This window comes from Natator depressus, chromosome 2 (assembly GCF_965152275.1).
Source record: "Natator depressus isolate rNatDep1 chromosome 2, rNatDep2.hap1, whole genome shotgun sequence".
Lineage (NCBI taxonomy): Eukaryota > Metazoa > Chordata > Testudines > Cheloniidae > Natator > Natator depressus.
The window spans coordinates 261,503,057-261,530,341 of NC_134235.1; the positions used below are offsets into that span (position 1 = coordinate 261,503,057).

At 54.7% G+C, this 27,285-nt stretch overlaps 1 protein-coding gene across 1 annotated transcript; it reads left to right on the forward strand.

The window, feature by feature from the left end:
* The first annotated feature begins 543 nt into the window (after window positions 1-543).
* On the forward strand, window positions 544-26,314 carry LOC141981941 (uncharacterized). The gene is made up of 10 exons (XM_074943557.1): window positions 544-732; window positions 893-1,273; window positions 2,954-3,080; window positions 4,328-4,441; window positions 6,375-6,488; window positions 7,134-8,327; window positions 21,256-21,714; window positions 23,558-23,662; window positions 24,523-24,636; window positions 24,956-26,314. The coding sequence occupies exons 2-10, from the start codon at window positions 1,070-1,072 to the stop codon at window positions 25,915-25,917; spliced, it is 3,393 nt and encodes a 1,130-aa protein (XP_074799658.1). The 5' UTR covers window positions 544-732; window positions 893-1,069; the 3' UTR covers window positions 25,918-26,314.
* Window positions 26,315-27,285: the final 971 nt, after the last annotated feature.

Sequence of the window (27,285 nt, forward strand, 5' to 3'; positions counted from 1 at the left end):
TGAGCTGGGCCCGTGGCCGGGCTCGCGGCGGGCGGGCGCGCGGCGCTTTGTCCCACTGGTGGGCGGTGGAATAGGGGCAGGTGCCTGCCCCCCCCCCTCCGCTTCCCCAGCTGCCCGAGGACACGGGGATGGGCGGGTCCCCCAGGGGAGGAGCCTGTTCTCTCGCCCGGTGAGGGCGGGGAAAGGGAGGCGATTCCCGCCGCCAGGGGCCGCTGCCGCCCCGCTCCCCGCCGGCCCCGCCCCGCCGCTCCCGGCCCCTCCCGGCAGCCAGGCCGCGGCTCCCTGCGGGCCGCGCTCGCTCTGCTCCGCCCGGCAGCGGGGCCGGCCCGTGGCGAGGCGGCGCCGGGACTCTGCCCAGCCCGCAGCGGGAGCGGGGCTCGGCCGGGCCGGGCCCGCGGGAGCAGCCCTGCCCGGGGGGGCCATGGCCGAGCGGGCCGCTGCCCAGGTGAGGGCCCGGCGGGCGGGGGAGCCTCGGGCCCCGGGAGCTTCTCCCCGCCCGGCCCGGGGAGCGCGGCCCGGGGATCTGCGCGGTCTCTGGGGTTGGTAGCAGCCCCTGGGGGCCGTGCAGGGGGCTCCGGGCTCGCTGCGGGGTGAAAGCGAGACCCCGCCCCGGGGCCGGTGGGGTTGTGAGCCCCGCGGCAGCTGGCATCGCCCCCGTGGGTTGTTTTCCTCCTGCTGCCTCAGGATCCTCCTCCGGCCCGAGCTTCCCTCCCTCGCCTTCGGGTGGAGCAGGTGCGTGTGAGCCCCAGGCTTTGCCCCGCTGCGCTGCCTTTTGAAGCCCCTTTCTCCTGGGTCAGAGCTGGGGAATGGTCGCCCCCCGTTTCTCCGTGCCTCTGACCTGTTAGCTGGTCATGTGCCCCCCAACCTCAGCTTGGTGTCTTGTCCTGAACAGGCTCCGGCCGCCCCCTGCCCGGGGCGGCCCCTGCCCGCTTCCGGAGGGACCCCCCGAGGAGAGGGACAGCTGCAAAGGGCAGAGATTTCCCTCCCTGTCCTGGCTGCCCTCCAAGCCGCGGAGAGGAAGGTGGACTCTCAGGCCGCACGGTTACTGAGTCTGGAGGGGAGAACGGGGATGTCCGAGAAGAAACTAATAGACTGTGAGAAGACAGTGGCGGAGTTTGGGAACCAGCTGGAGAGTAAGTGGGCCGCGCTGGGAACTCTGATCCAGGAGTATGGGCTGCTGCAGAGGAGGCTGGAGAACATGGAGAACCTGCTGAAGAACAGGAACTTCTGGATCCTGAGGCTCCCCCCAGGTGCTAAGGGAGAAGTCCCCAAGGTAACTGTCTAGGGACCTCCGTGGCCTCGTCACTGTAGTATCTGAGGCCCAGATGCTCAAAGGTATTTAGGCCCCGAGTGCAAATATCCCAGCTCGCAATGAGGAGCAGAAGTAAAGCTTGGTGCTGGATCAAGTCAGGCTTGACAAAGCCCTGGCTGGGATGATTTAGTTGGGGATTGGTCCTGCTTTGAGCAGGGGGTTGGACTAGATGACCTCCTGAGGTCCCTTCCAACCCTGATATTCTATGATCACCGTTTGACAGGATCTTTAATATTCCCGTGATCTCTGCACCACCCTGGAACAGTCTGATTTAGGAGCGTGATTGGGTGAGGTAAACACCTGCCTAGTGTTTGATTGACGAACCAGGTTTATCGTTCTCTGCCCTTACTCTCATAGTCTCCAAAATGCTTTTCCAATCTGGCTGCATACTTACTGCCAGTCAGCTGGGCTTCCCACTTTGCCATTTGCTGGGCCTCAGACAGAGCAAGCCACAAAGCATCCAGCAGAGAACATAAGAATGGCCACGCTGAGTCAGACCAATGGTCCTTCTGGCCCGGTATCCTGTCTTCCAACAAGCGGCTGGTGCCAGATGCTTCAGAGGGAGTGAACAGCACAGGGCATTTTACTGAGTGATCCATCCCCTGTCATCCAGTCCCAGCTTCTAGCAGTCAGAAGCTAGGGACTTCCAGAGCATGGTGTTGCATCCATGATCATCTTGGCTAATAGCCGTTGATGGACCCATGAATGTATCCAATAGATACTGAAATAGTGGGCCTGTTGCGGGGGAGCAGTGCCATAGCTCCTCCACTGAATGGTGAGAGAGAACTGGGTAATTGTGGGCAGATATATAAATGCCGCAGTTTGTTTTAGACCAAGGCATCTTTATCTAGCTTTCCAGTCTGGTCTCCAGTTGGGCACAGTTTAAATCAGGTGTAACCTGTCATGAGCAGCAGAAAGAGGTAGCCTAGAAGGAGAAGTTTCCTTTACATGTGTATAGCACCTTTCAGCTGGGTTGTAAGCACATTAAAGTGCTGGGGAAGCAGCATTATTGGTCCTGCTTTGAGCAGGGGGTTGGACTAGATGACCTCCTGAGGTCCCTTCCAACCCTGATATTCTATGATTATCCCCATTGTACGTATGGGGATACAGAGGCACAGGATGGTCAAGGGAGATGGGATGGATCACTTGATGATTACCTGGTCTGTTCATTCCCTCTGAAACACCTGGCATTGGCCACTGTCGGAAGACAGGATAGTGGGCTAGATGGACCATTGGTCTGACCCAGTATGGCCGTTTTTACGTTCTTATGAGACTGCATGTCGGTATCAGAGCTGAGGTTAGTTTCCAAGCCTGCTAACTTACCACTAGTCCATGCTCCTTCCCATTAATCCTCACTTGTAGGGATCAAAGAGTAAATTCCCTCTCCTTGTCCATTCCTGGTCTTCTCTGGCAAGAATACCACCATGGGTACCAGTTCGTGCCATTTGTGATGTGGCTGCCTGTCTGAGAGGAACTAACCCAACACATTTCATGTATATAACCAAACAGCTGGTGGGACGTGCTGGGTGTTGGTCACTGTTGGTGCCTGGCCAGCCGTCTTTTAATATAAGATAAAAAGCAAGGTGTGTGCAGATAGGATGGCAGCAGAAAGTGCTGTGCGTGTAATGCTTGTGATTTCAGGTCCCGGTTATGTTTGAAGACATCTCAGTCCACTTCTCCAGGGAGGAGTGGGAGAATTTAGAAGAATGGCAGAAGGAGCTTTACAAGAACTTGATGAAAGACAGCTATGACTCTTTGATCTCCTTGGGTAAAGATCAGATTTCACATATTGATGAGAAGCTGTGAGCTAAGCAAAGTGTCAGGTTGCCAGGTTCACTGACTAAAGCTTAGGCCTAACCGGAGCCTAGGGTATGAAAGAAAGATGGGGACAGCACCTCAGCTAGTTCTTCCTCGTTTTTCCCCTTGGCGAGCCACATAAATAAATAGTTAGGAGGTGACAGCTCCTTTGGTTTCGGGGGGGGGGGGGGGAGGGATGGCTCAGTGGTTTGAGCATTGGCCTGCTAAACCCAGGGTTGTGAGTTCAATCCTTGAGGGGGCCATTTAGGGATCTGGGGCAAAAATTGGGGATTGGTCCTGCTTCAAGCAGGGGGTTGGACTAGATGACCTCCTGAGGTCCCTTCCAACCCTAACCTTCTATGATTCTATGAATGAACATATAGGTCCCACAGAGCCTTTGCTCGGTGGTCAGTTCCACCCATCCTCCATTTGAAAGGAGCCTGGAACACACACAGCCCTGGCTCTGATACCTTCAGCTCTCGTCCTGTTTGTTTATTTGAAGGTTGCATTTATTTATGCACGTGCTTCGCCCCCGCGTAGAAAACCCTGGGCTAGTCTGCGTGCAGGGTGTACGTGCCGTCGCTGCCTTGAAAGGGTGTTTTCTTGAATCAAAGCTGCATAGGTTATCAAGGGAACAGTGGTAGCCTCTAGCAGTTTAACATAATGTTCCATATTTATTACTAATACCACTTAAAACCCTACACACGTGTGCACACGCCCACAGGTTTAAGAGGAGATTGTGTTATGAGTCAAGGGAGCTGTTTTTCCCCAATATAGTAATTAACTAGCAATAAACCAAAATTATATTTTAATTTCTGCTGGCTCAGAAACATGCAATTATATAAACCATTCTATGTCTTTCCTCTCCCCATATCCCTTCCTTGGCCTGGCCTTGTCTTTGAAATAGACTCTGGCGTTTCCACAGGTTTGTCAATGGACAAGGGGATTATATTGGTGCAGTGAAGAAGTCTTCAAATTGCATCATTTCTGGGAACCCCTGCATCTCTTCTAGGAATTACAACCCTGCTCCCACCAATGCTTTAATGTACTTTCTTGTATGGTCTTAGTTAACATTAGAATCTGTTCAGGTTGCTCTCTTCCTTCTGGTGAGAAACAGACGCTGTGGGGCTTGATTTAGATTTTTTTTAAAATTTCTGCCAGGTGCCTAGCAAATATTAATCAGACACTTTCTCTTTTAATGTCTCTTTCCATGAACAGACTGTACCATCTCCAAACCTGACATCCTATCACCGACTGATCAGGAGGAAGAACCAGGTGTCAGGGTGCAGGAAGTTCTGGAGGAGAGAAGAACCCCTGCGGATCCCAGCACTGGTGAGTAATAGATCTGAAACGGACAGTGGAGTGAAGCTGCTATGTGCTGTGTCAAATGACTAATTATATCTTCAGATTAAAAGATCACTAGCTAACAGTTTGCTTTCTTTAACCTGTGTAAACTTACCAGATGAAGGACTAAACTCTCTCTAGGATCTTGCACAGTGCCCCTCACTGGTATCTGTGTGCTTACCTGGTATCCGACTTTCCACTTAAACTTTCTTTTTATATGTATGATGTGGTTTCAATGCTCCTGGAAGAGGCTAGATTGACAGCCCAGGACTCCCCATTTGTCCTGTTTATTCACTTTAGTTACTTAGCTAAAAATCGAGTAAACCCTTTGGTAGCTCCTATTGTTCCATGGTTTCCGACACAATCCCCTTGCCCATGGATTTCTGTTGTCCTTGCCTGCGAGAGCTGTCACTCTTGGAATCTCCACCGATCTCATTCCCAGCTGACTCTGAATCTAACCCTCTGTGTTCTCAGCATTCTGGGCATTCCACACATCTGGACCCTAAAGTTTCCCTTTGTCCCATCTGGAGCCTTCTTAATGTCTGTGCCCATGTCCATTCAGCGCATGCCTCACCCCAGCAAAGGTCTGAGATCCAGTTTTAATTTCTCATAGACAATTTAAAACACAAAGCAATGTTTCTCCTCTGTGTAAACAACAGTATCTTACATTTATAAAGGGCCTTTCATCCAACAGCCATCACAAACTACATGTGCACAGCTCCACTGAAATGCAGCCACCTCTGGGATGGAAGGCCATAGCGACCACGTTGCATGCTGTACAGAAGTAGTAGGGAGAGGGTACTTTGGCTAAGGATGAGTACTCCTGAGGAATGTGTCTGAGCTCCTATCATCTCCGGAGAGCACCTCTATTTTTAAGGTCTTCTCTGAAATACCTTCCCTAGCCCTCACCCCCGTACGTTGTAAAGATAGCATGAGACTCCATTTCTCTACCTGAGAAGGATTAAGAGCTCAGTTGACTCTCCTGGGATTTGAACCTGCGGTTCCAGAGTGTTTTGGTGTTTCAAATCTGATGCTAAGCCATTGCCTCTCATATGAGCTCACAGGAATGAGTGTGATAGAAGAAGAGTGTGATAATTAACTTGGCCAAAAAGGCATGACTAAAAATGTTTCCAAAGCTGAAGGAATATACCTGATACCAAAGCATCCCATGGTTTGCAGTTGATTTTGAAATCTGTTATGAAGTGTTCAGTGGTTTCTGTGGCTTAGTGGATCAGATTCAGGACTGGGAATTGGGAGTCTGGAATTCTCTTCCTGGTACACCACTGCCTTGCTTTGTGGCCTGAGGCAAGCCAGGTCAACCTCCTAGTGCCTTCAAAGCGGATGTGTATGAGAGGGGATACTAATGTGTACCCATCTTGGTACAGTATTTTGAGCTTTCTGCATGAAAAATAATATGCAAGTATTACTTTTAGTCTGGAGAAGAGAAGACGGGGGACATGAGAATAGTTTTTAAGTACGTAAAAGGTTGTTACAAGGAGGAGGGAGAAGAATTGTTCTCATTAACCTCTGAGGATAGGACAAGAAGCAATGGGCTTAAATTGCAGCAAGGGTGGTTTAGGTTGGACACTGGGAAAAACTTCCTGTCAGGGTGGTTAAGCGTTGGAATAAATTGCCCAGGGAGGTTGTGGAATCTCTGTCATTGGAGATTTTTAAGAGCAGGTTGGACAAACCGCTGTCAGGGATGGTCTAGAAAATACTTAGTCCTGCCATGAGTGCAGGGGACTGGACTAGATGACCTCTTGAGGTCCCTTCCAGTCCTATGATTCTGTGAAGCATTATAATTGCATGAGTAAATTCTATACAAATCTGTGTTTGCACAGAACCTAGCAGGATGGGGGCTTGGGCTGTGACTGGGCTGCTAGGTGTTACAGCAATAAAATAACTCTGTTTACGTGAACAGACTCTCCAGTTCCGACACCTGACGTTTTATCCCAGGTTAAACTAGAGGAGGGGTCGTGCAGCAGAGATCAGCAACAATTGGAAGACCGAGAAATCCCTGCAGATCCCACCATGTGTGAGTTCTAGAGTAACAGCCTCTGTAAACTGGGAGAGAAGTTAAATGAGAGAGTCCAGCAAATCTCTTGTGGGTATCGCACCGAACAGGAGGGGATGGAAATATTTAGCACTTCCACATCACTTTTTTTATCCATAGGGACTTGGAAAAGGTGGGGAAATGCCATTGTTCCCGTTTTACAGACTGGGAGACTGAAGCACAAAAGCGACTTGCCCGAGGTCACGCAGAGTCAGTGATCAGAAGACTGGGGTCTCTTCCACTCCAAAATGTCAGCCCTGTGCCTTAGCCCCTGATCCAGGTGGGGTTATAGATCAGTGCTGGGCTCGGGACTGGAGAAGGGGAAAATTGAAACTGTCACTGTAGTGTATCAGCTGCCCCTGTGAATCTGGCTGTTTGGGTAATTCAGCACACGTTCGGGTTAGGGCCAGCAGGTCATGGCGGCATTGGTACAGCTGCCAGCCCAAGCCCCTGGAGTAACTTCATTAGCTGTCAGGAATTAGGAAGCTCTTGTATTTGCTATGCCCAGCACAGGGGACATGATCACATGTATTAAGCGACTACATTCCCAGTGGTTTCTTATGGCCCAAGTAGATGAAATGGGGTGGGGGGGGGAACCGTGCTGGATTCTGTTCTATTTTGTTGCAGCAGGTGATGGGCTTGTGATCAAAACGGAGGAGGGGACTGTCAGGGAGGGCCACGACAGCCCAGAGCCACATGGGGTGCAACTGGGGACATCCAGAGAGAGCGAGGTGCAGGCTCCTGAGCGGGGAGCACCCTGTGAGAGTCTGCCTGGCCCGGTGATGCAGCTGAGGAACGACCTGGGGCAGCCCAGCGAATGCAGGGGTGGCTGGAATGAAATCGCTGAGCCCCAGGGCACTGCTGTCCCCCAACTCAGCCCGCCCACAGAGAGGCCCTTTCATTGCCTGCAGTGTGGCAAGAGCTTCACCCGGAAAGACACCCTGCTGTCCCACCAGCGCACCCACACCGGGGAGCAGCCCTATGCCTGCGCCCAGTGCGGCAAGACCTTTGCCCAGCAGTCCAAACTCAGCAGCCACCGCCGCACCCACACGGGCGAGCGCCCCTACGCCTGCACCCAGTGCGCCAAGACCTTTGGCCGCAAGGAGCACTACATCCAGCACCAGAGGACCCACACGGAGGAGCGGCCCTTCATCTGCAGCCAGTGCGGGAAGAGCTTCCGCAGGTACTTCAACCTGACGGTGCACCAGCGCACCCACACCGGGGAGCGCCCCTACCCGTGTGCCCAGTGCGGCCGCCGCTTCAGCCGCAAGGAGCACTTCCTGCTGCACCAGCGCATCCACACCGGGGAGCGCCCCTACCCGTGCAGCCAGTGCGACAAGAGCTTCATCCACCAGTCGCGGCTCAACTACCACAGCCGCATCCACTCGGGGGAGCGGCCCTACGCCTGCGCCCAGTGTGCCAAGCGCTTTGCCGAACCCTCCAAGCTGGCTGTGCATTACCGAGTTCACACCGGTGAGCAGCCCTACTCCTGCCTCCAGTGCGGCAAGAGCTTCGGCCTGAAGAAAAGCCTCGCCGTCCACCAGCGGAGCCACGCCCAGGAGCGGCCCTACCAGTGCTCCGAGTGCGGTATCCACTTCATCTGCCAGTCCTACCTGGTCCGGCACCAGCTGGTCCACACCGGGGAGCGGCCCTACAAATGCACCGAGTGCGGCAAAAGCTACAGCCGCAAGGAGCACCTCCAGAACCACGGGCGTATCCACACTGGGGAGCGGCCCTTCCAGTGCTCTGCTTGCGGGAAGAGTTTCATCCAGAAACATCACCTCCTGAAGCACCAGCGCATCCACACTGGAGAGCGCCCCTACCAGTGCGGGGAGTGCGGGAGGAGCTTCCGCTGCAAGGAGTCCCTGAAGGATCACGCCAGGGTTCATGGCACCGAGCTGGGTCACCCGCAGGTTGCGCCCAACTCCAGGCAGGTATTGAAGATGGGCACCATGGGGTGAGAATAAACACTGGTGCTGATGGCAGCCCAGTGAATAGACATTGAGAACAGCAACACGGTAACGCAACAGGAAATGGGCAAGCCCCAAGCACCTGTCTGTCGCTACGCCCCAGGGGAAATTGCACAGCCCATGAGAACCTGTGTGCGCTCCCGCCTGTCACAGCCATATGGCCTGACGAAGAGCACCAGCTGCGTGGGTGTGAGGGAGCGCGGCCGCGTCTCTAAACCAAAAAGCAAGAGCAATCTTACCCGCAGGCTGTTTGTGCAGAGCAAGTATCGGCCAAGGGAATGTGGGCTGCCAGTCTGCTTTTTTGATACAAGAAAAAAACTCCTGTTGCTTTATGTTTATAGTTGCACCCCCAGTATCTGAGGTTAGAATTGGGGGCCATAGCATGAAAGCCACATCCCTAAAGATAACCATGCAGTGGTGTGAGGGAAACAGCTGTGGGGCATGAGGAAGACACGCTGAAGGGAAGAGAAATTGAGGCACTGACAGAATGAGTGGGGCCAAATGAATGAGTAAATGGCAGTGTAAGTTGTATGTTCGAGGCCTGGTGATCCCATGAGTTGCTTGTGAGAAATAAGAAGATGCTAGCAGTCAGTGGTTAGCAAATGGGTGTAACTGGCAAAATGGTGTAATTTGCAAGTAATTTTGGGGTTTCTCCTGCAATACAGCCTGAGTACAGATCTTGGCAGGTAAAAGCCCCATCCCTACAAACTCCGGGATTCTGCTGTTCCTACTAACGTGACTGCTGGAGAACATGCTCCCTGCTCCGGGGCCAGCAGTTCTGGTCATCTCTTTGTAAAAACAGTATCTTCCTTTATCTCTGGTTTAAAAAGTGGTGTGTTGTTACCATATGGCTTAACGTGTACGGTATGTGTGTGATCTAGAATGATAACATTACCTGTATGTATGTGTTTAAAAAATAGTTTTCTAATAATGTTCTTTCACCTTAATAAAAATTATTTTTGGCAAAGCAGTTCTGTTCCAGCATTTGGGTCTGCAGCCTCTAGATGGTGCTCTTGGTTCTCAAGTTCTGTCATGATTATTTTTCCTTTGCTGTATCTGAGTAGTGAGGGGCCCTACTCCGCTTTGATAGGTGAGGTCAGAGCACAGGACTGGGGGCAGGGAATTCCTGTCCTAGTGCGGACTCGTTCCCTCTGTGACTTTGGGCAAATCACATCTCTCTCGCTCTCTCTGTTTCCCAGTGGTTAAAATGAGGATTAGTTCCTGGCCTGCTGTGAGGGTTAGTTTGTTAGTGGAGGTGCTCTCCACTAACAAGAGATTTGCCTGGTTTTACAACAGGTTACATAAAAAGCACTAGTGAAGTCAGGACAAACTAAAACTTCATACAGACAATGGCTTGTTTATACTGCTCTATATACTATACACTGAAATGTAAGTACAATATTTATATTCCAGTTTATTTATTTTATAATTATATGGTAAAAATAAGAAAGTCAGCAATTTTTCAGTAATGTGCTGTGACACTTTTGTTTTTGTTTTTTGTCTGATTTTGTAAGCAAGTAGGTTTTTAAGTGAGGTGAAACTTGGGGTACACAAGGCGAAATCAGACTTCTGAAAGGGATACAGTAGTCTGGAAAGATTGAGAGCCACTGCTCTAGAGCAACTAAGTAGTAAAATGATCCATCCCCGGAGGGCTGAGCACACTGACAGTTCTAGTGAGGATTTGATTCTTATCTTGTGGGTCTTAGGCCAGTGGCATTACCCCTGACTGACACTGGTATAAGAGAAGGGGATCAGGTCATCAGTTTTCATATAGCTCTTCACATATTTAAAGCACTGTACAGATGCTAAGCTAATTCATCCTTGGATCACTCCTGGAAGGTAGGTGGCTCAGTGTCATTATCATTTTACAGATGGGAAACTGAAGCATGGAGATGCTGTGACTGGCCTAAGTAAGTCAGTGAAAAAGCCAGGATTCCCCCTCCCACCATTTTCATGGAACGGAGACTTTCTTCTGCTGCAAATGCTGGCCCTGGGTCTCTCTGTCACACCAGTGTGACTACACCAGCATAGCCTGTGAGAGAGTGTTGAATCAGGGCCACTAGCTACACACCACTATTCTGCACAGAGCAGGAAACTGAGGCACGGCTCTCTCCTCTGGCTAGGGATTTATACCATCCTCAACCTCAGGGTATCCTAGCACCTGCGGCCAGTGATTTGACTGCTCCTGCTTTCCTCCGAAAGCTCCGCTGCGAGAATGGGCAGCATCCCCCCCTCCGATATGGTGGCTTAGGGCTGCAACAGTGAAATAGAATAGGTGACAGAGCAGTGGGTTATTCCCGAAGTGCCAAAGGGGTCAGAGACTCAGTCCAGACCGTTTGTAACAGGAGCTGGGGATTGCTAGAATCCCTGGACCGGTGCCCTCGTGGTCACGCAAGTGCGTTTGAATAAATGGTTGATGCTGGCTCTCCAAAGGTATGTCTACACTGCAATACAAGGGGCTGGTGAGGCTGTAAAATGGCAGTGTAGTCACCTGGGCGAGGGCTGGGGGGTCCCAGAGCCCAATTTTATAGCCCCCCAGCCCACGCCGGCTGACATGGGCCAGCCTGGGGCATCTGCTGGCAGCGTAGCTGCACCCTGAGGCTCTGACCCCGCGAAGAGCTGCCTGCCCTCGAGCACTGAGCGGCGCGGGATCAAGGCTGGGCCCCCAAACGTCAGTCATTCGTGGCTCTATTTCTTTACCTTCTCCTTGCCGAGCCTTTCTCCGGGCGCTTCCCTGCAGCCCCAGGGGCTGGGGACCCCCCGTCTCCAGGGGCGAGGGGGAGTGCGGAGGACGGCGGGAGCCGGGGCGGGCGGAAGAGCAGCCCGGGCTGGGGCTAAAGGCGGGGGCGCTGGCCGCAGGGAAGGCGGGCGGGCTCGGGGCCGTGCGGCGGGGCCGCTCCCGGGAGAGCGGCGCTGGGTGAGGCCGGGGCGGCGGCCGGAGCCCCCGCAGGGCGCTGGCCCGGCACGGCCCCTCACCCCGGCTCCTGCGCATGGACCGGGCCCGGGGGCGGCGGCGGGCTCGGAGCTCGCTGCGCCCGCGCCCGCGCCCGGTAGGCGGCACTGCTCGGAGCTCGCCGCCCCTGGCGCGCCGGCCGCCCGCGCTCTTTGCAGGACCAACGAGGCGGCGGCGGCGGCGGCGGCTCCCTCCCAGGCTGCACTCGGGCCGCTCCCTCCCCAGCATGGCCGCGGGACCCGGCCCACGCCCCTAGCGAGCCCCGGCCCGGCCGCTTCCCCCCAGAGCCACCCAGCGCGGGGCCATGGCCGAGTGGGCCCCCGCCCAGGTAAGGGAGCGCCGCGCTGGGGCCGGGCCCGGCCCGCGGGCTGAGCCGGGAGCGGGGCTTGGCCCGGCTCGTGCCGCGGAGCCCGCCCGGGGGCTCGCGGCTCCTGGCAGCACGGGCCGGCCCGGGGGGGGCTGCGAGTCGCCCCCCGCCGCATCGCCCGCCGAGGGCTGTCTGAGAGGGTCATTTCCCTCGTCCCGGCCCTCCTGGGCGATCCCAAAGCGCCCCGCCGAGAGGCAGCCCCCTCTGGGGGGCAGGACATCCGCGGAGGCCGCAGCAGCGTGGGTCGGCCTGAGCAGGGGCAGTGGGGTGAGGCCTTTCGGCGTTGGAAGTGCCCTGGCCGCCTTATTGTCCACGCGGAACAGCGGGCGTGGGGGGACTGCCTTGCCCCTGCCGGGATTTGAACATTTGGATTCAGGCTAGCTGGGGACTTCTGGGCCGGATGGTGCAGCCGCAGGTCAGGACTGGGAAAGGGACACCTGGGCTTCACTGGGGCAGGAAAGTTGTTTTCAGCTGAGCTGGGGAATCAACAGCGCTCCAGACTCTTGCCCGGTTGGCTCATTCCCTGAAGCACGAGCCCTTCTTGGGAGGCTTTTATGATTCATGGGAATGTCCAGGCCTTTCTTCATCCTCATTGAGCTCTTGGCTTCAAACATATGTTGTGGCAGTGAGTTCCACCGACTTACACAATTTTGTTTGCTTAAAGTAATTTAGTTTTCACTTTAATTGACCGTTCCCTTGTTCTTATGCTCCGAGAGAAGGTGAAGAGGGGTTTCTGACGCACTGTTTCTAGACCATTCGGTATTCTGTAGACCTGTATCGTCTCCTGCTCTGTCTATACTAAGCATCCCCAAGCTTTTCAATCTCTAAGGAAGTCTTTTTCAGGCCTCTAATCGTTTGTTGTCCATCTCTAATCCTCTTCTACTCTGCTTATTTTCTCTGAGAAAGAGTGACCAGAACTGATCCCAAGAGTCCAGCCAAGGGCATCCCATTGAGTTGTATGATGGTGTGAAAACTAGAGCTGGTGGAAAACACAAATTCAATTTTGCAAAAAAAATTTGAGGTTTCAAAATTTATTTTCATTCTGCATCAGAAGGAAACGGGGACCTTTTGAAAATTTCTGTGAAAAAACATGAATGAGAGATTCCCTCTAGAATAGCCAATAGCCCAGTGGTGGGATGTCAGAGACCCCAGTTCAAATCCCTGTTCTAACCATTGGGGTGAGATGTTCTCTGGTTTTGACCAGCAATTCCATCCTAGACCCGGGAAACCTTCCTGACAAAAGTTTCCTCAAAACGGATCCATTTCTGTGAAAAATTTCAGGTTAGACAAATCAGCATTTTCCAGTCGGGGAAAAAGTTTGTTGAAAAATTCTCAGCCCACTAGAACAATAATCTGCTCAGTATAGTTTTCTGTCCTGCTCCTCGTGCATCTGACATTGTCTTTGCTTTTTTTGATCACAGCTACATGTTGATTTGATAGACTGAAGTTTGGATTTCACACAGCATGCCCGGGAAGCTCAAAATACATCCTCCAGAGTGGGTTACATTGTGTCTGTCAACAAGGAATTTCGTCTGCCCTTGTGCCGCCCATCCGCCTAGGCTGGAAACGTCCCTCTTGAGTCTTCTTTAGTCCTGACTAACTTGAATTACTTTTGCCATCGTCAGACCTTTGCCCCCTTCTTCCCAGTTAGTAAATATCTTAGTCACTGATCCTAGTGCAGATCCGTGGGGCACCTCCCTCTTCACCATTTGCCATGATGGAAAATTGGCCGTTCATTCCTGCTGGCCCTGAAAGGTCTGCCCAAAGCCAGGTAGAGTCCATAGACTATGGCTTCTACTTTTCTGCTAAACTCTTTTGCTCTGTGTTGCCCTCATCCTCCCAACCTGCACCCTCCTCATTTGATTAGTCATCTGTTGTGTCCTGTCTCTGACCTGTAGATTGTGAGCTCTCTGGAGCAAAGTCTCTGTCATTTTTCTGTGCAGCATCTACCACTACGGAGCCTTGATCCTCGGTTAGGCTTCCTAACTCCTGCTGTGATAACAATGAGTGGAAAGACTCCCATTGGTTTCAGTGGGCTTTGGATCAGGTCCTAACTGGTGTTAGTGGGAGCAAATGACTATTCCAGCTATCCCACTGATGAACATGGTATAAATACCTAGATAGGCTCCACTGAAATAACTGTCACCCGCGCACTGTCTTGTGCTCAATGTAACATCAGGGAGGTGTTTTGTTTGGATGCCACTCAAGTGCTGTGTGCTTTGTTTGTTGTGACTGAAGCTAATTTCTGTTGTGTCCCCTGCACATGCTCCCTTCCTCCCTGGGCCGTGCTTCTCATCTATCACGTTCTCTTCTCCCCAGGCTTCCCTGGGCTGGCCTGGCCTGGCTGGACATTCCTCTGCAGGTTAGAATGTTGTTGTGGGAGGAGGAATTCGCTACAATAAGAACTGACCTAGTTTGCCTCTTTTCCTTTTGGCCAGTGGATATTTGCCAGTCTTTGCACTTTCTTTCCAGTTGGGGTTGGAAGCCCAAGTAGTGAAGTGGGGAAGTATGGCCTTGCATTTCTAGATTGGCTGGCAACAGGATGCACTGGAATTCACAGACGAGAGCTTGAGTTCCTGAGAGACCCAGGCCAAATCCCAGCCAGTGAGGTTCAGATAAACACTGGGATGTTTGGATCCTGATCCGCATCCTCCCTGATCCTTTAGCGTTTTGCCACTGAATAAACACGACTTCAGCCGTTGTCGATTTCTCTCCCTGCAAACAGATTCAGGAATGGAACGTCGAGGCGCAACATCTGCTGCCTTTGCAGCCGCCCCTTGTCCCCGAGCGCGCTCACATGAGAGAAGCACAGCTGCACACTGCAGAGGCCTCTCTCTGGACTGTGGTGGCCACAGTGCAGGCCATGGAGCGGAAGATCGATCTGCTGGCCACGCGCCTGCTGAGCCTGGAGGGGAGATCTGGGACGGCCGAGAAGAAATTAATAGACTGTGAAAAAACAGCAATGGAGTTCAATAACCAGCTGGAGAGTAAGTGGGCCGTGCTGGGAACTCTGATCCAGGAGTATGGGCTGCTGCAGAGGAGGCTGGAGAATGTGGAGAACCTGCTGAAGAACAGGAACTTCTGGGTCCTGAGACTCCCCCCAGGCACTAAAGGGGAGGTCCCCAAGGTAACGATATCCCAGCTAGTGCTGAGAAGCATGTGCTGAAATGTTCTGTAATATCTCCATGATGTGTAGGTCCGTGTGTCTACTGCTGTGGAATTGCTTGGAATGAGGAGGAGCGGTAATGCTGGATAATACGGTGGGTCAGTGTAACTCCGCTTTCTTTCCTGTGAATCTTTGCGTGACATTGACGTTGGGGGAAGGTGTTGGCTTGGTGGCACTGGAGACCGAAGTCTTCCTGTGTCTGAGAGGAGCGGGCAGCGCTCCGAGCTTCCCTCCGCTGTCTCACCGCAACCCTCTCCTGGAAGAACCATTGAACTAGAGCAGTTCAGCCCTCATGGCCCATTTGGTCTTTGGCCTGTTTGTTGAGATTGCCAACAAAGGTGTCAACTGGCACCAAAAGGGATGCTGACTTTGGCTATGTGGACACTGTTCCCTGGGCGTTGGACTGAGACTCCCAGCTTACACACGTAGATTTTTAGGGCCCATTGCGATTGTCTGGTCTGACCTCCTGCCTAATGCAGGCCAGTTCTGCTGACCTCCCACACGCTTGTGATTGCAGATGCCGGTGACGTTTGTCGATGTGGCTGTCTATTTCTCTGCGGAGGAGTGGAAGAATTTGGAAGACTGGCAGAAGGAGCTGTACAATAACCTGGTGAAGGAGAACTATGAATCTTTGAGCTCGCTGGGTAAACATGCGTTTTCATTGCTTACCGGACGGTGTGTGTGATCTGTGATGTGCTGGAGACAGCCCCAGCTCCAGGCAGAGCGCAAGGCCTTTTCATTTCAGCCGGGGCGGTGGCTAGACTCTCCCAAAGGTTAGCAATTAGACCTCCAATCCACACTCCACTCCCATTTAATGGGAGAGACTCACCTGCCCTGTCATGGGTCCAATCCATCCGTCTCCAGGGTTTGTTGTCTCTGGAGTCATGCTTGCTGACATCAGGGCTAAAATTGCCCCAATACTGATCTTTACTTGTGCATATTCAGCATGGCTCTGCATGGCACTAGTGAAAAATCCACTTTGTTAATGCGGAGCCAGGTGAGTAGAGTTACAGGCGGGTGTTGCTTGCCCTGCCTTGGACTGGTTTGAGCTTCTGTAGTTTTATGAATAGGTGAGTGGTTTACCATTTGTACTCTGTGAGCTCCTCTCCATACGGAGATCTTCGAATTTAGAGCACAGCCCACCTTCCCCTGAATGCTTTACCTTCCCACAGGGTCTTTGTCAATAGCTTTTGCTGCAAAGTTCCCCCCGTCCCCTCCAGTGACGAAATGGGGTTGGCTTTAAATAAATGAAAGGTCTCTAACAATCGCATGCTGTAAAATGAAACATTGGGTTCCCCTGGTATCTTTTCTGTGAACAGACCGTACCCGTTCCAAAGCGGACCCCGAGCCCCGGATTGAACGAGGGGAAGAGCCACGTGTCCAAGATCAGCAGAACTTAAAGGAGAGAGAAATCCCTCCAGAGCCCTGCACAGGTGAGGAATGAGATTCGAGCACTCAGAGGCAGGGAGTGGAATGCAAATTGCAGCTGATGTGTCTGTGTCCCGTTCAAGGCCTGTTGGTGTCGCTCATGGTTTTCCTCCAGTCCTGACTTCTTCGGCTCTTTTTGGTCTTTTAACCATTCAGGACACCTTCCCGTTGGTGTACCCTTTTACTTGGCTACGCTCCTCAGCCTGTCACTGCTCGCTCCTTATCTCTGATGATGGCTGTACCGTGGGCTCTAGACAACTTCTCTTAAGGCATAACTCCTGCTCCACTTCGCCAGGGGAAGTTGTGAAGGCCAAAAGTATAACTGGGTTCAAAAAAGAGCTGGATACGTTCATGTAGGACAGGTCTGTCAATGGCCATTAGCCAGGAGGGTCAGGGACGCAACTTATGATCTGGGTGTCCCTAAACTTCTGGCTGTCAGAAGTTGAGAGTGGAAGACAGGTGGATCATTCCTTGATTGCCTTGTTCTATTCACTGCCCCTGAAGCTCTGGTACTGGCCACTGTTGGAGGCAGGATGCTGGGCTAGATGGACCATTGGTTCGACCCGCTATGTGAGCTCTTCCGTAATGGGAAAGCAGTGATTTCTAGCTGGTGAGCATTGAGGCTTAGAGTGAGGACTCCTGGGTTCTGTTCCTAATTTTGTCACTGACTTGTTGTGGGATATTGGACAAGTCACTTAAGCTCAGATTTTCAAAAGTGGCCTCTGATTTTGGGGGTCCCCATTTTTTAGTGCCCAACTTGAGACCCCTCGTGTGTGATTTTTCAGGGATGCTGATCACCTGGAGCTCCCATTGACTTCAAATTAAGTTCTGGATGCTCAGCACCTGGATAATGAGTTAGTTTAAAGTTAGGTCCCTATTGGAAAGTATAGGCATACTGCTCTGTGCCTCAGTTTCCCCACCTGTGGAAGTGATCAATGCTTAATACTTAACTACCTCACAGGGAGATTTCGGAGCTTAATGAATTATTATTTCTAAAGCACCTCAGCAGGTCCAGTGATGTCACTTCCACGCATAGCATGACGATATGCTGTGTACCGTATTCACCCCTCAGCCAAGAGCCTTGCTAACACGTTCGTGTCGATTCAGAACATGCCCCTTCCGGAGCGCGGAAGCGGCATTGCTTTGAGATGGGTGCGAAGGGTTCAATGGCCGATACACGAACCTCTTCTAATTCTCTATCCCTCGAACAGAATCCCTGATGTCAACGCCCGACATTCTGTCCCGGATCAAACAAGAGGAGGGGCCTTTTGCTGGGGAGCAGCAGTTCTCGGAGGAGAGAGGAATCCCCACGGACCCCTGCGCAGGTGACTAATCGATGCAAACAACTTGCAAATAGCGAGTGTGAGAAAGAGCAGGAAATTGAGCACAGCTTCCTCTCAGAACTCTGCTGGTTCTGTAGCTTTGCTCGTCCATTTCATGGGTCTTGTCCTGCCACTGACTTGTTGTACGACCTTGGGCAAGTCACTTGAGGCCCAAATTTAGCAGCCTCTGATTTTGGAGGGGGGGGGGGGGAAGGAGGGGAGGCCTCCATTTCGTCCTAGCTTCTTCTGATTCTAATCCCTCCTTTTTGTGAGCAATCTGACCTCCAGGGCACAGGACAGGTCTGAATGGCCTCGTGCACCTGTCTGCATCCCTTCTGGCTCCCCCCAACACAGAGACCGGCCATCCACTTGAGAGCAGAGTGTTCTGTGGGTATTAGAAAGCAGTGTGTTTTCATTTTCTCCCTCAGGTGCAGACGCTCTGATTTCTGCCCAGGACTTTTTATCCTGGATTAAGCAAGAGGAAGAGCCCTGTGTCCGGGATTCGTGGGAGCTGGCCGAAAGAGAAATCCTCACTGGCCCTGGCCCAGGTGAGCAATGGCTTAAAAGAAGCCAAAACCAGGGGCTAATGCGCAAAAATCAGCAGTCCAGCTGCCCCTTGGGAGCACTCCTGCAGTTGGGAAGGTTTGTCCTGTCTTCGTGGCAGACACCAGTTCGTAGATTTTTAAGGCTGGAAGGGACTAGTGTGATCGTGTCGTCTGATCTCGTGTATAAAGATGGCCAAAGAATCTTCCTCCAAGTGATTCCTGCAGAAGCTTCTTGATTGGTCTAGATCTGGGCAGCTTCCCTCTTCCTTCCTTCGTCCGCAGAATCTTCAGCTGGCTGTGGCTGAAGCAGCATCAGGCTGGGTCTACGCCTGAATGTTCGGCAGGCATAGCTGTGTTGGTGAGAAGTGTGAAAAATCTCACACGCACACCCCTGTGCCATCAAAAGCCCCAGTGTAGACACAGTTATCCCAGCAAAAAGTCTCTTTGCTGGCATAACTCATTTCATTTGGGGAGCGGGTATCCGCATTCCTGGCGAAAGGACGCTACGAGAGGGTTTGCTGGTGGAGCCGGACCTAGTACAGTGACCGACTCAAGGAGCTCAGTGGGTTTAGCTCGACAAAGAGGAGGTGCAGGGGTGAGTTGATGACAGTCTGTAAGTACCTCCATGGAGAACCAATATCCAGGCTAGCAGAGACAGCAGGTCTAACACAACCCAATGGCTGGAAACTGAAACTAGACAAGTCCAGACTGGCAACAAGGTGCAGTTTCTAACAGTGAGGGTCGTTAACCATGGGAATGTTTTACCAGGGGTTGTGGTGGGTTCTCCAGCACTGACCACTTTTAAATCAAGATGGGATGTTTTTCAAAAAACAATCTGCTCTAGGGTTTATTTGTGGGCAGGTCTAGATGATCACAGTGGTCCCTTGGGGTGCATGCTGTCCTGGGGCTGTGGTGGGGAGAGAGGACCCACTTCTCCCAGCCCTCTCTCACCACAGCAGCTCGGGGCTGGGGGAAAGGCGCCTCGCTCCGGCAGAGCTGAGCTGGGCCGAGGGAGGGGCTCCTCTCCCCGGCAGCTCCGGTGGTCCTGGGCCAGGCCGGGGGAGGGGCTCCTCTCCCCTGGCGGCGGCAAGTCTGGGGCAGGTCTGCGCTGGGGCTGGCAGAGAGGGGCGCCTCTCCCCGCCACAGCCCTGAGCCCCTGCCCGGGTTTAGTAGGCAGCTGCGCGGCCGTGCAGCTTAGAGGGAACTTAGATGCTGCCTTCCTCTCCTATGCACTATCCGAGATGGGCCGGAGCTGATCCCTGCGCAGAGCGCCTGCATGAGGCCTAGTGGGGAACTTCCCCTGTTGTTTAGTCCCAGGGCAGGGTTGCGTGTGCGCAGGTGGTTAGAGCCTCAGTGATTATAGCTGTTGAGAAGCGATTAAATGCTTTTTCATTTCCGCGTCTGCCACCCGGAATAACCCCTGTTTCAAATACCTCTGCCGTTGGCCAGGGACCTTGGAGTCTCGTGGTACATTCCCCCAGCACCTGTTCAACTCCATGTGTGCCCAGACTTTGGGTGACGGCTGCTCCTAGCTAGGAGTAGGCACCCATCTGGGAAGTTTTGGCTTTAGCCTGCAACTGGTTAACGTGCTCAGCTGTGAAAGTACGACTTTGGGTTTGTTTGGTTTTCGTAGCTGAGTGTCTGGCTGGGTGTTTCCAGCGATGAGCGCTCCTTTGGGTTTTGGTGGCACCTAGACTCTTTAACTGAGATTGTGCTGGGCTCTGCACGGCCACGTAACGAGAGACAGCCCTGCCACGAGAGCTCACGAGCTCCATAGACCAGACAGAGAGAACCCCATTGTACAGATGAGGAACTGAGTCTCGGAGAGACGAATGCCTTGGCCAAGGTGGATGTGACAGAGCTGGAGATGAAACCCACATCTCCTGAGTGCCAGCCCGGTGCCTGTTCGGCTGAGATCTTAATAATATGTTTAGAGTGGAAAATGGGCACAATCAATCTTTTCCCAAGCCAGAAACCTTTATTAGCGCTCCACTGTCTGATCACCATGTGACGGAGGGTCGTCACGCCGCTTAAAGTGTGACTGGAAGGCGCTCAGATACTGTGGCGATGAGGATGGTGTAAGGACCTGCCTAGAATAGAGTAGAACTGGGACAAAAGATGGTCTGGAGGGAGGGAGTTGGGACTCCTGGGTTCTCTCCCTACCCCCAGCCTCTCCTTCGGGCAGGAAGTCGGGAGGGAGCATACAGTAGGTGTTAGGAGCTGGGACCCAGCTCTCCTGGGGTGCTCAGAGATTGAGGCCAGTAGGGACTGTTAGCTCATCTAGCTGGAGGTGAAGTGGTTAATGTTTGCTGAATTTTTTGTGCTCCTCAGTTAGGAGACGTGATGGGGGGAAAGTACTGTTATGACACATTAAAACAAATGGGGATTTTTGTCCTGCTGCCCTGACCCAGGCCCTGTGAGGACTGTCGGGAATGATCTGCAAAGCCCTGTTTCCTATGTGGTTGGGACCAGAGAGTGCTTTGGGTGGCGGTGACCCAATTCTCTCTGGATGAAATCCACCCCTGGGCCAGATACTGACCCTCTCTCCCGGGGCTGGGGCTGGTCTTCTTCAAGCAGCTGGATGTAACCGAGAGAGCTCAAACCCTTCTCACCGCTGGTCTCCATCCCAGGTTCATCCTAGCCCAGGCCACTGAGACCCTCGGCTCCGTGGGACCGTGCTGTGGATCGGGGCCTTTTCCCCCCAAAGAGCCAGGGATGAGATTCTCTTTCTTTCTTCCGGCAGGCGACGGGCTCATGGTGAAGTCGGAGGAGCAGCGTCACCGCCAGGCAGGCCCGGAAGAGCTGGGGCTCCTGGGGGGCTCTGGGGAGCCGCTCTACCAGGCCCCGGCCTACGGGAGCCAGCGTGGCTCGGTGACGCAGCAAGCCGACCCCGGCGAGAACAGACTGAGTAAATCCTTCCGCTCGGACGGCAGCTTCGGCGAGTTACCGGGCACCTTGATCCCGCGGGGAGCCGGCGCGCTGGGGGAGGAGCGGCCGCACGGCTGCGCCGAGTGCGGGAAGAGCTTCAGCGTGAAGAAGAGCCTGAAGATCCACCAGCGGAGCCACGCCAAGGAGCGGCCCTACGCCTGCGGGGAGTGCGGCAAGAGCTTCAACTGCCACTCGGGGCTGGTGCGGCACCAGATGATCCACCGCGGTGAGCGGCCCTACAAGTGCGAGGAGTGCGGGAAGTGCTACAGCCGCAAGGAGCACCTCCAGAACCACCAGCGGCTGCACACCGGCGAGCGGCCCTTCCAGTGCGCCGCCTGCGGGAAGAGCTTCATCCGCAAGCAGAACCTGCTCAAGCACCAGCGCATCCACACCGGGGAGCGGCCCTACCAGTGCGGGGAGTGCGGGAGGAGCTTCCGCTACAAGGAGTCCCTCAAAGACCACCAGCGGGTTCATGGCGCGGAGCTGGGGCCCCCGCCTGGGCTCCCGCAGGCCCTGGGCACTGGGGATTAGATCCTGGGACTCCGTGGACTAGACCACATGGCAGCTCGGGACTGGGTCGTAACCGACCACGAGTTAAATCCAAGGCAGCGAAGTGAAAAACCGTGCCAGAAACAAAGCTTTTACCAAATACGTCCGCGGGGCGCGAGGCAGCCGGGGTGTCTGGCACGTCCTCGGAGGGACCCCCAGCACGTTTTTCATACCCATCTCCCATCCCCTGGACGAGCCCCTTCCACGCAACCTGCAGAGAGAGCCGGAAAGGCTGGTGCATGCGCCGAATGCTGCTCCCCGCCTTCTCCCACACCCAGAGAACAGCCACGTCCCTTCCCGTCCCCCCGAGTCCCCACTAACGTCCCGCTCTGGTTCTACCCCCCCCCCCCATGGCCTCACTCCTGGGTCTCTTCTCTAGAACCCGCTTCCTTTCTCCCGCTCCACACCCACAGCGGCAAGATTGTGTGAGAGCCTTCTTCTCTGCAGCTCCTGCCCCCAGAACCGCCTCTCCCCACATTTCTCCTCCCTCTGGATGTAGATTGATTCTTTCTCGCCCGTTGCGCTGTGTCCCCGCCCCCGTTGTTTTTACATTTTAATTTCATAAGCGTGCAGTTAAACTCTGTCAAGTGTTTGGCGGTGTAGTTTTATATGGCAGATGCAATGCAAAATAAAGTTGTGTTGGGCTGTTCTTGGTGTTGGATCGTTCCTACGGCTACCCCTACGCAGCTGGCCAGCCCCATGAAATCCTAGGGGAGTCCATTGTCATGCGCGCAGCAATGCGCTGCCTTCTGGGCTTTCACGCTGATGGTGGCCCACCAGGGCCGGTGCACCCTGCCCGGATTCTCGTTTGCACTAAAGCTCTGCTAGCATAAAAGGGCCGTGATAGCTCCATCCGCTTCCCAAGCTCCTTTATGCCACCGGAGCGGCGGCAGGGCTTCTAATGTACATGAGGATCCGGCCCCTTTTTCTCCATCGGAACCTACTGGAAACTCCCTCCTCGCGGGTTTGCTTCTGCCCACGTTGGGGGCGGTGAGAGCGCCACTGGCATCCGCGGGCTTGGGCTCGTCTGACGCGCGCCACGCTAGCACAGCCCCCCACTCGGTCCCCACGAGCTGCCCGCTGGGATCACCGGAGCTAGGGCCGCTACGGGCCAAACAAACCTGCTGCCAGGCAGAAGCACATCAGAACCTGGCACGTGGAAGTGGGTGGTTCTGGCCCTGTCGGGTTGTGCTGATCAGCAGGGGTGTTATTAGAGTCCTTGGACGTGTGCGGGGAGACCATGCTAACCAAGAACTGGGTATTGACACAGCAACATGCCCTTAAACTGCTGCTCCCTTCCCCACAAGCTGGCCGCCCCCGAACTCTATCGTTTCCTTATTTGTTAGCCTGGCGGGTGCGAGCAAACACTCTGTAATCTCCAGTTAGGAGCCGCCTCACCTGCACGGCCCACTGAATCCATAGGACTTCAGTGGTCCCTCGTGCTGGCCTCTGCACGCACAGAGAGGAAGCCCCTGCTACAGCTGGCTACCCGAGATGCATGCTGCAGGGGAAGGGGTTACCACCAATCTCCCGTCCCCCCAGTGCCCAAGAGGTGGTCCAGAGTCTCCATGGACCTGACTGGCTGATGTGTGTATGACCTTGCTCTGATCTGGTCTGTGCTGGGCCTGCGCCCATGTTCTCCTGTTGGGTCCTTCTGGTGCATCTTGTCCCTACCCTAGTCCTCACTGGCTCAGTCATTGTGTCTCCTCAGTAGAGTTCTTTGGCCTCTGGCAATGACAGGTTCTTGGTTCCAAGTCCTCGTAACGTGGCAGGGACCCAGTGACTGATGGTGAAATGTAACCGCTTCTGATGTCCTTTTCCAGATGGTGCTATTTCCAAACGTTACCTCCTGTCCTGGACGGAAGAGCCATGTGTCAGGGACCGGGGGGACATAGCAGAGAGAGAGATCCCCACGGGACTCGGGACAGGTCAGTAATCCACCTACGGTAGCTGGAGTTGGAAAGAAAAACAGACCTAACCAAATCCTCTTAAACTCCTATATAAGGAGGAGAGAGGAAGGCCGGTGCAGTGGTCCGTCTGTAACTCCAGAGATCTGAGTTCATTCCCTGCCTGTGAGAATCACGCTGTGCCACGGTTCCCCATCTGCGTAATGAGGCTAACAGGGCTGCCCCTGTGGGAGGATAAATACAGGAAAGGTTGGGAGGTGCTTGGGGCCACAGGTGAAGTCTGTCCCCACAAGCCAGCGGCTCACGGGGCTGAGGCAGTTACGGCATGTTGGTTTCGTAGCCAACAGTACGCGAAGAAGCGCTGTGGTCAGCATCCCGTGCAGCTGCCTGGGACTGCCCTAAGCCAACCAGGGACGCGGTTTGCAGCAGGGCGAGGTGGCCTGAGCAAGGCGCAAACCCACGACCTTCGGGCTTGCAGTGGAGCACCTTAGCCGCTCAGCCGCCGCCCCTCGAACTGTGGCGGAGCCGTAGGTAGAAAAGACGGTTGCTGTCGAATTGCTCCAGAGTCTCACTGCGTCCCGTAGCAGCTTCCTGATCCCTGTACAGCAGCACCCCCGCAAGGCGCCAGTGCTTTACATGCAAGCCCTCCCCACAATGGATCATCACACACGGCTTCCCACCAGTCACAGCTGCTAAACCTGCCATTGTGACCTTTCAGCAGGTCTCAAGCCCACCCCGGTTTCCTTTGGCTCCGGATCCTCAGGTGTGTCCAATTAGCCCACCCCCCAGAGAGAACGCCACTGGGCGGAGCCCTGTTTCGGGAGCTGCTTTTCTGATCTCCATGGGACACTTCATAATGTTGTTCTCTCTCCTGCCAACAGAATCTCTAGTTTCCCCCGCGGGAGCTGTGGCCCGGACAGAAGAAGGGGAAGAGGCCTGTGTTGGGAGCCGGCAGGACTCCAGGGAAAAAGAAACATTGATGGCTTTGAGCACCAGTGAGTGATAGTTTGAATGTGGCCTTTTGGCCCATAGCTCTTAACAGGCTTCACAAACTCTAGCTAATGAGAGAAGGCAGCGCTCAGGATAACGATCAGACCTTTCTCCCCATCCCGCACGGGTCAGTTTAGATTCTGTCTGTCTAGGTGGATTCTCAGATGGCCCTTAGCAGCATAGTACCGGAGCTCTTCAGAGCAGGGATGTCTCTTATCATGTGTTTGGACCATGCCAGGTACAGTGGGGACCTGATCTCGGCTGGAGCCGAGCCAGGGCTCGTTTTCCTGGCACAAAGGTGGCTGGATTCTCTCTGTGTTCCAGGTGGGACCGTGACCAAAACGGAGGCGCAGTGTCTTGAGGAGCATCCCCCCCACCGTGAGCAGCACCGGATGATGTCGGAAAGGCGGGTTTTCTGGAGTCCTGAGCAGAGAGATCCCTGGGATGCCCACGTGGTGGAGGATCAGTGCGGAGCTGCGCTCAGTAAATCCTCTGAGCAGCCAGTCCTGCTCCCAGGGTCAGAATCTCCGTTGCCCTCCGCAGGGGCAGGATCGGGCCCTGGGTGGGGCAGAGTTCCCTGCGAGAGCCGAGATACGGCTGCCCCTTACGTCGCGCGGGCAGGAGAGAGGCCCTTTGTCTCGAGTGCCGCGAAATCCCAGGCCTGCTCCCCGGCAGATGAGCCAGTCCAGTGCGAAAGGAGCTTCCCCCAGCCCACGCGCAGCGGGCAGAGGCCCTATGCCCGCAGCGAGGGCGGCCAGAACGTCAAGCAGCAGCAGAACCTGATTATCCACCTGAGAACCCACGGCAAGGCCAAGCCCCACCAGTGCGGCCAGTGTGGGCAGAGCTTCCTCCACCGCTCCCGGCTCACCTACCACGCCCGCGTCCACACCGGCGAGCGGCCCTACCCCTGCGCCCAGTGCGGCAAGAGCTACAGCCGCAAGGAGCACCTCCAGAACCACCAGCGGCTGCACACCGGCGAGCGGCCCTTCCAGTGCCCCGAGTGCGGGAAGAGCTACGGCCGCAAGGAGCACCTGCAGTACCACCAGCGCGTCCACACCGGCGAGCGGCCCTTCCGGTGCGCCGCCTGCGGGAAGAGCTTCATCCGCAAGCAGAACCTGCTCAAGCACCAGCGCGTCCACACCGGCGAGCGGCCCTTCCGGTGCGGGGAGTGCGGGAGGAGCTTCCGCTGCAAGGAGTCCCTCAAAGACCACCAGCGAACTCACAGTGCTGAGCCAGGGCCGGCCCCCAGCCTGCGCCCAGATGCCTCTGTGCGAGAGAGGAGCTGAGGGGAGGTCTGGGAGCTGATGATGATACTCAGCCCTTGTGCAGTGTTTCCCCTGGGCTGGGCCCAGAGGAGCCTGGCTCTCCCCAAGCGGGGGCAGGAAAAGTGAAAGGACTTGGTCACGCAGTGGCGGGAATCGAACTTGGGTCTCCTGGATCCCAGCCCTGTGCTCTAACCACTAGACCACATTGGTTTACTCTAGCAGGAAACTTCTTGTGGCTAAAACCCTCTGTGAAACTGAGCTGAGCACATTTCTCCGCACTCTTCTGCCCCCTCTGCTCATGTAGACCTGGTCTCTGCCACCCGGAGCAGTGTCACAGCTACGGGCATCACAGCCTTCTCCTCTGCAGCTCCTGCTGCCCTGAACCTCTCCAGCTGCTTTCAGATCTCCTGGGGATGTAGGGAGCCATCCTTGCCCTCATCCCTCTCCCTGTTTCTCTTGCACAATGGAGAATAAAGTTTGGCTGAATTCTGCTGGACTAGGCCTTTTTTTCTCCCCAAGCCAAAGGCAATTCGGGCAGCTCTCTCCTGTTCTCACAGCAGGGCTGTCGGCACTGGGGAGCCAGCACCGGCATGAAGAAAGAACCGGGCAGTGGCGTCGGGGGAAGTGGAGCTGCATGGATGACGCAGCCGGCTGAATTTGCAGCTAACGTGTTTCTCTGGCCTTTGGGTGCCTGGGAGCGCCCTGCATGCCAGTGCATAGGTTGCCGTGCTCAGGAGAACTGCAGCCCCCTCCTGCAGGGACGCTGCCCTGGTGCAGTGCTGGGGCGAGTCCCATTTGGAACGGCTGCAGCCCTTCTGCATTAGGGGTTTGCACCGTTGCAGCTACACGGGCGCACGTTGCCCAGATGCAGCCAGGCCTAACTCTCGGTGACACGGGGACCAGAAGCCGGCAGTCGCTGGCACCTTGTCCACACTAGCACTCCCACCACGGTGGGCAGCGCTGAGGCTGCAGTCGCTCCACCTCAGTAGGCTGGGAGTGGTGTTCTTCCCAGCGGTGAACCGCCACAGGCTGCCTAGCTGCCCTTTGTGCCAGGGAAGTTTCCCTGCAGAGGGTGCCCTAAGGTGGGCCTGCAGTGGTAATCGTGCAATAGTCTGCAGGGTGGAGGCAAGGGGAGGAGGAGAAATGGGGGGAAAAAGGGACCCCACTAGCCGTCCTCTCTGGTGTCCCTCTCATGCGCAGACCCAGAACATTGTACCCGCGGGCACCGCGTTGGGGACCCTTGTGCTATGCTGTGCCGGAAGAGCCCCCTAATGGAGATAGATTTTTTTTTTTTTTTCCCTACCAACAGGTACCCCATGTCCCTGAACGCCGTTCGCTAGGCCAGGACAAGGCGGGGGACGTCGTATCTTTCACTGGACCAACTTCTGT